General features: G+C 45.2%; 1 protein-coding gene across 1 annotated transcript in view; it reads right to left on the bottom strand.

Annotated features, from left to right (window-relative positions):
• The window catches only part of TRIO (trio Rho guanine nucleotide exchange factor), a 217,751-nt gene that overhangs the window by 171,910 nt on the left and 37,486 nt on the right, over positions 1-8,355 (bottom strand). Inside the window, exon 8 of the mRNA XM_005871063.2 lies at positions 5,842-5,973. Within this exon, the coding sequence (XP_005871125.1) occupies positions 5,842-5,973 (132 nt within the window). The remainder of the gene's footprint in view (positions 1-5,841; positions 5,974-8,355) is intronic.

Raw genomic sequence — 8,355 nt, 5'->3', positions numbered from 1 at the left:
ATTTAAAAGTGTAGGAAATATTCTTCCAGAGATATAACCCAGTCAGGCAAAATACACAAAGGCATGGTTAGAAATGATTAGACAAAGCCTGTCATAAAGAAACAGTGGTCCTTCAAAACTTTCATGAAATGAATTGCACTATGTGCATTGACCAAACCAACACCATCTGTTTTGACTCTCTTGCAGGGCTGGCTCGCTGTGGCCTGTGGTGCACAGACCTCCACGCTAAGCCTGGAAATACTTTCACAGCCACCACTAACCTTTCCAACTCTTAGGTAAATATTCTCCAAAACGGTTTTAGCAGAGCCGGGAAGAGTGATGAAGATGTCGGCGTGTGACTCTCAAGCTTTATTTTGTAGCTAAGAGTGACACTCCTCAGCCAAACAAGGGCACACTTCGCCTTTGTGTAAGGAGGTCAAACCTGTCGTAACAGGGCTGCACGAAGAAGCTCCTACCAGTAGCACAGGCCAGTGACCTTCTGGAAGGTCTCCTAAGCCAAGGTCTTCTCCCAGCCTCGGGAAGGCCGCTTGAGAGAGGGAAGGCAGCCTGCTCCCCTTCAGAGCTCTCGGCCCCCCTCTGAGACGGTTCTTTCCCAGGTGAGTTCTTAGACAGCAGCTTGTGGAGGGCTGTCCTATTTCTTTTAGATTATTAGTTTCTTACTCAAAACCAGGTCACTCTAACTGTGTCTGACTCTGACACCTCTACCTGGGATTACCAGAAAGGAAAAACTGAAACAAGACAGAGACCAGAAACTGCTGGGGTAGCCCAGTTAGTAAGTCAGATTCACGCAGAGAACACCTGTGTTCTGTAGATTCCGCGTGGGCTTGACCTTTTCCGCTCCTGGATTTCAAGCCCTTGCAAGTTGTTTGGGGGAAGGAGGGAGACTGCCGTGCGGCCTGTTGGCTCTGATGCGCTGCCAAAGGTTGACGGCAGCACCTGCACACCTCCAGCGATGCTGCAATACTTAATGAGGCTCAGAATCAACAGCTTCCTGGCGTTCCTCTGGAGCGAGGCAGACGAGCTTCCACACACACCACGGACACGTGATCTCAGTAAGCGTACTAGCCAGGGGACGCACTTTACTGTCTATTTTCTCCCATGCCAATAACCCAAATCACAACATCACCATGTATCTATCCAGTGCCTTCAAAAAGGAGCTCGGCCAGCTGTGCAGGCAGCAAAGCAGCCGCTTCCACGAAGCCTGCTGAAGTGCGCAATAGGTCAGCGTATTTGTTAAATTAGCCCACTGAATATAAAAAGATTTTATAAATCTATACTGAATGAATGAATGAATGAATGAGAATAAAGCTCTTCCTTACGCAGAAAAGGCTGCCTAGTGAATACAGAGGAGTGACGGAAATAAGTAAGCGAGGCAGACGAGCTTCCACACACACCACGGACACGTGATCTCAGTAAGCGTACTAGCCAGGGGACGCACTTTACTGTCTGTTTTCTCCCATGCCAATAACCCAAATCACAACATCACCATGTATCCAGTGCCTTCAAAAAGGAGCTCGGCCAGCTGTGTAGGCAGCAAATCAGCCGCTTCCACGAAGCCTGCCGAAGTGCGCAATAGGTCAGCGTATTTGTTAAGCTGAGGAAAAGTGATGCAGAAACTAAACCCTGGAGTCGCACTGGATCGGAGCGGGCCAGACGTGTGGCGCTTCACCCTTCTCCTCCAGGAACCACCGGCCGCGCTGCAGGGCCGGGACCTTCAGCAGGTGCATGGACTCTGTCCACAGTCTCGCCTCACAATCCCAATACTTATGTTCAGGTTTCCAGGATGGCATGGGCATATGAGATAGTCATTTGTATGAATTCAGCTTGTTGAGAAAGCAGTTGATGAGTCTGCTTGCTTAAAATGAAATGTTAAAAATAACCACTCTCTATGCTGTTTCTAAAACTACAGCTTATCCCAGGCGTTCCTATGGCTTCACTCTCCTGTGGTCAACTCCATCAGACATGAGCCCAAACCTGGTGAGCTGCCGCAAGGGATGTTTACCAGGCACAGGTATGCTCCTGTTGCTAAAACACAAATGGAACAACGTGGGACAGGTCTAATTAAAACACAGAAAAGCAGGCGTTTGTGTCCTGGGAAAAAAGTGGGGGGAAGATTTCCCACTGCAAACTTACTATCATCAGATACTGAAAACTATAGACACGGTTGAAAGAGAAAAATTGTGGGATGGAGGGAGAGGACAAGAGAAAAGAAAAAGGAAGAGCAAGGCTTGCTTATAAAATCCCAACTCTTAATGACCCTGCACCCACAGCAGGCAAAGGAAGCTTTCCGTGGATGGATGTCCACTGAGCAGACCCACCGCCTTTAGAACAGGGAAGGCTGTCGCAGTGTGTGGTCTGTGAAGCATCTGCATCAGTCGCTGAATCACTAAAAGAGCCCATTGAGCATGGAGATTCATGGGGAGAGGGAAGTATGTGTTATGAGAAACTTCACTTTTAACCAGAACACCCAAGTTAGAAAACCACTAATTTAGGAAATAAACAAAACAAAACAAAAACACTTAAAAAGCATGACAGCCCTTCCTTCCCATCTTTCTTCCCCTCCCCTCCTGGCATGGAAGACATGCTGCCAGGCGTTCTGAGGAAGTGGGTGGGCAGGGTGAGGGGCTCATAGAGGCCAGGCAGAAAGGTTGGGAGGTTGAGCAAATGCACTGAGTAAACAAATGAGTTCACACACTGAGGGAGCCGGTTTCGCTGCTGTCTGGGAGGAATGTATAAACAGATGGGGAAAGCTGGAGAGAACTCTGAGGATCGGATCAGAAATGGAAGCACCAGTAAAAACACACGCAGTTTTAAAGTAGAGATAGACACAGGTAGATGGGGCAGTAGTTGTGGATGTGTGTGGATGGATGGAAAGATGGATGGACGGATGGACATTAACATACATGTTTCCTGACTCTAACTGTTCAGAGGGCCTAGAAGCACCGACACCCACAGGTAGACAAGCCCTCGCAAGCACCCAGATCCTAGTTTCTAAATACCACACAACAGCACAGGAACCAGAACTTCTTGGTGAGATGGTTGACCTCAGGGACGATGCAGGGAAAGGACAAGATGAGTCAGGGACCATCTTGGTATGCCAGAAAGTAATGCTCAAATAATGATAAGGATGTATCAAAAACACAAAAAAGGGACTCCTGCTAGCCAAATGTGGACAATTTAGGCATCAAAATAGAGTATTGGATTATAGCCCACTGAATATAAAAAGATTTTATAAATCTATACTGAATGAATGAATGAATGCATGAGAATAAAGCTCTTCCTTACACAGAAAAGGCCGCCTAGTGAATACAGAGGAGTGACGGAAATAAGTGCCATTGTCGGACAGCCACCACAGTGGCCACCGACACGGCAGGAGTCACCAGAGGATGCGGGCGGAGGCCATGAGAAGTCCAAACCTGTTATATCAGTATATCTCTTCACAAAATGCTCATCAAGGGCAAACTTTTCTCTATTTTAAAATATATTTTTACTTATTTCAGAGAGGGAGAGAGATAGAAAATCTTTCCATTTACCTGGTTCAAATGGCTGTCTCCTGGAGTGTATGGAGCAGTTGCTAACAAGTATTTAGACTAAATCTGTGGTTTAAGACCCCAGCTTGGGAAGCTGTCTACGTGCCATTGAATTATTAGTGCCAATTTGAAATCTAATGAATCGGCACCACAGGTAAACACAGTTCCCATGGCAAGATGCCCTTTTTCATAGAATGTAGTGGTAACAGTGAGAAAACTCTGTGCTTTGCTAGCAGTACCCAGGGCAACAGGCAGGCTGAACCGGCAGCTGGGCCAGAGCACGACATGGTTGGGTCACGCAGGCAAAGGCTGCAGCCCAGCTCCTGCCAACCCGGTCCCCTTGTGTGTGAGCTCCTCAGTCCCACAGGGGCAGGAACCTATCACTGAAATCAAAACCAGCTTCTTGGAAGACCCCCTTCCACGGTGGATAACAGGCCATTCACTTTCTATATTCCAGGTCGAAATCAGACAATGCACAGAGACGGTACAGGCGGGAAAGAACTTAATGCATTTGACACAAAATCTTCATGAATCAGTGCAATACAAAATTACAGATCTGTTCAATTCTCATTTTTACTATAAAAAGGCTATCACTTATTGATGTAGTTCCTAAAAAACTAAATCAAACTAGCAAAGGCTGCAGCCCAGCTCCTGCCAACCCTGTCCCCTTGTGTGTGAGCTCCTCAGTCCCACGGGGGCAGGAACCTATCACTGAAATCAAAACCAGCTTCTTGGAAGACCCCCTTCCACGGTGGATAACAGGTCATTTCACTTTCTATATTCCAGGTCGAAATCAGATGGTACACGCAGGAAAGAACTTAATGCATTTGACACAAAATCTTCATGAATCAGTGCAATACAAAATTACAGATCTGTTCAATTCTCATTTTTACTATAAAAAGGCTATCACTTATTGATGTAGTTCCTAAAAAACTAGATAATCAAACTAGTTAGTAAACACTGGATGTAAAGTTAAGAAGCGTATATAGAGGTAACTATTCTTAATTCCATGGACAGCGTAAAATAGTGTTGAGAGATAAAGGGATCTTGTTAGGCACAAAGGGAGCAAGAGAAACAAGCATGTAGATATCAACTTCCAGGGGAAGAAGGTTTGACCACATTCCAAAGCAAACGTTTTAATTCCCCCTTCGGCACTCGGGGGCCAGGAGACCTGGGCCTAGGACAGGAGAGTGCCAGCCTCTTGGGGAAGCAGGAGGTGCCAGACTCAAAACAAAAGGCCAGTTTCTTCCCACGACTTTCACAGTGGATGTGGTTCACATCAAGGAAGACTTGGATTTAAAGATTTACTAAACATCTACTCTGTGCTCCCCTCTGCCTGGACAGTGTGGCTCAGGGGTTGAGCGTTGTCTCATGCACCAGGAGGTCATGGTTTGATTCCCAGTCAAGGCGCATACCTGGATTGCAGGCTCAACCCCCAGAAGGGGGCGTGCAGGAGGCAATCTATCTCTCCCTTCCTCTCTCTGAAATCAATAAAAACATTAAAAAAAAAAAAAACCCACAAGTGACACGCCTTGACCCACCTGTCGTTGTCATCATCACTGCACCTAACATGATATGACAGAAGGCAACTGAGAACGTGAAGCCGGCCTGTCAGGGCTCACGTTCCAGCTCCACCTCCTACAGCTCTTGACCTGTCACTTCCTCGCTGAGCCTCAGTTTCCTCATTTGTAACAGCAGGGATAATACAGTACATGCCCCAGACTTGTGAGCAGTAATATATAAAGTCCTTACAACAAAGCCTGGCACAGAGGAAGGTGGCAGAAATAAACCAGGGTAATTACATGAAATAATTTATCCTAAAATAATAAAGAAAACACTACCCTGAGATTTCTACAACAGCGAGTAGCTTTGCATATTTGAAAAAAAAATAGTGTGTGCTTGCAAGGCAGAGCATGAGGCTGCATCGGGTTTGCCCCTTTTCTAGAAAGTTCACTCAGGGAGGCTAACTGAAGTTTGATCAGACTGAAAAGCATGCAAACATGTGTTTCCTGAATACATGGAGACAAGAAGACCGGGATTTCAGAGACTTAGCAGATGGAAATCTGAGCCCTCTAAAGGACACCCACAGTGTCACAGGCCGTGAAAGGTCTGCTCACTGCCAGCCACCACCACCCTCTTCTCCTTACTAGCTTTCACCCCCTACTCAAGTTCAAAAGTTACAATAAAACTGAAGTTTCACTCAAAAATCAAAAGTTTTTTTTAGGCCAGCCCAAACTTCCTTTTCCCTAGCCTTCGTGCTATGACACAAAAATAACGTTGCTTTGCAAACATAGTAGAGAGGCCCGCCTACCTCGGAATACGCCAGGGTGATGTGCTCGTATATGCCCTGGTGGTGGTGGATGGCGTCCTCCAGGTCCTGCAGCTCTGAGGGCAGGTCCACCTCTCCGCAGGCCTTGCACCACGAGTCCACGTTGCTCATGTACTTGGAAGGTTAAAAAAAAAGATGATATCTATCAATGGCGATGTATAGTGAGAAGAGGCTATTTTTTAACGTGGTTTTGAAATAAGGGTAGTTGAGACATTCTAAGAACCTGGTTGAATCTCCATCTCAAATGGCTCTCCTATGAGTTCTCAAACTGGATTCCTAGAATCCACCCCTGGTTTAGGTTCTGGCAGAGCTGGGGCTGGGCCCGGGAACCTGCACCTGAAATGATGACTTCAGGTGACTCCGGGGCCAGGTCTAGGAGCGCACCTGGAGCAGCTCTGCCCTGCATTGCTGTTCTGGGCATGCCGGTTAATCTTCCCACTCCGACGCTAAATTCACATTTCTAACTGCCTTGCTGTGTCAGCCTCCAGCCCCAGCAGGACAGCAGTGCAACTCTCCCGGAGCCGTCCAGCTCTCCTGCTTTCCTCTTTCATTCAGTTGCTAATGGTTTCATTACTTTGCATATATCTGTCCAATTTTCTCAACACTACTTACTGAACAACTGTCTTTATTTTTTTTTTAATATATTTTTATTGATCTCAGAGAGGAAGGGAGAGGAAGAGATAGAAACATCAATGATGAGAGAGAATCATTGATTGGCTGCCTCCTGCATGCCCCACACTGGGGATCGAGCCCGCAACCCAGGCATGTGCCCTTGGCCAGAATCGAACCCGGGACCCTTCAGTCTGCAGGCCGACGCTCTACTCACTGAGCCAAACCGGCTAGGGCTGAACAACTGTCTTTAGCCCCCTTCTTACACCTCATACAAGAATAAACTCAAAATGGATTAAAGGCTTTAAATGTAAGATTCAAAACTGGAAAACTCCTAGAAGAAAACACAGGCAGCCAATCCCTGACGTCTCTCTGAGCAACATTTTTTTCTGATATATCTCTTTAGGCAAAAGAAACAAACAAACAAAAATTAAATAAACAGGACTACATCAAACTAAAAAGGTTTTGCGCAGCAAAGGAAAACATCAACAAAATAAAAAGAAAACCTATTGAATGGGAGAAGATATTCACCAATGATACATTCGAGAGGGAGTTAAAATCCAAAATTTATAAAAACCTCATACAACTCAACAGCTTTAAAAAAAAAATCCCATTAAAAACTTCGAGAGGACCTGAATAGACATTTCTCCAAAGAGGATACACAGTTGGCCAATAGACATATGAATAGATGCTCAACATCACTAATCATCAGAGAAATGCAAATTAAAACCACAGCAGATATCGCCTCACACTTGTCAGAATGGCTACCACCAATAAATCAACAAACAAGTGTTGGTGAGGATGTGGAGAACAGGGACCCCTAGTGCACTGTTGGTGGGAATGCAAGTTGGATTCATCACCATGAAAAACAGTGTGAAGGTTCCTCAAAAATTAAAAATGGAACTGCCTTATGACCCAGCCATTCCACTTCTGGGTATATATCTGAAGAAACCCGAAACACTAATTCAAAAGAATATATGTACCCCTGTATTAATTGCCATGTTAATATGGAAGCAGCCGAAGTGGCCATCAATAGTAAAGCAGATAAAAAATCTGGGGTACACAGAGGGTGGGCAAAAGTAGGTTTATAGTTGCTTGTATGGAAAATAATACAATAATTATAAACACTAATTCAAGAATAAACTCTGTGTTTTGTGTACCCATAACTATAAACCTATTTTTGCCCCACCCTGTATATACAAGGGAATATTGGACACAAAAAAAGAATGAAGTCTTACCATTTGAGATAGTATGAACCAAGAGGGTATGAGGGTATTATGATACGTGAAATCAGTCAGACAAATATCATATGTTTTCACTTATATAAGAAATCTAAAAAGCAAAATAAACAAAACAAAACTGAAACAGACTCACATAGAACAGATGGCTGCGGGGGGAGGGGAGTGTTGTGGAATAGGTGAAAAAGGTAAAGAGATAAAAAAGTACAAATTGGTAGTTACACAACAGTCATGGGGATGTACAGCACAGCACAGGGAATATAGTCAATAATCGTGTGATAACTATGTATGGTGCCAGGTGGGTACTGGAGACCCTGGGGGGGGAGCACTTTGTAATGTATATGATTGTCTAATACAAAATAATACTGAATGTAAACTGTAAGTAAAAAAATTTTAATGCTAATGGTGAACATCTGAAATCATTTACCTAACATCAGAAAGAGCAACAGGCCCATTTTTTCTACCTTTTCAGAAGCAAATACACACGGGATTAAAAGACAATCCAGTGAAGGCCTCCAAACTCCTACGCTGTGCCCCAGAACCTAAGGGTGGGCTGAGGGAGGCGGGGATCACGCCAGCCTCTCCCACTTTGCAAGTTAAACAAGAGCGTCAGCCGCAGGCTGCAGAGCCAGGCTGCTGACTGTCACCC

The sequence above is a fragment of the Myotis brandtii genome, unplaced genomic scaffold (assembly GCF_000412655.1).
Source record: "Myotis brandtii unplaced genomic scaffold, ASM41265v1 scaffold328, whole genome shotgun sequence".
Taxonomy (NCBI): Eukaryota; Metazoa; Chordata; class Mammalia; order Chiroptera; family Vespertilionidae; genus Myotis; species Myotis brandtii.
Note: the sequence above shows the minus strand (reverse complement) of the source record. Positions and strands in the feature narration are given on the sequence as shown.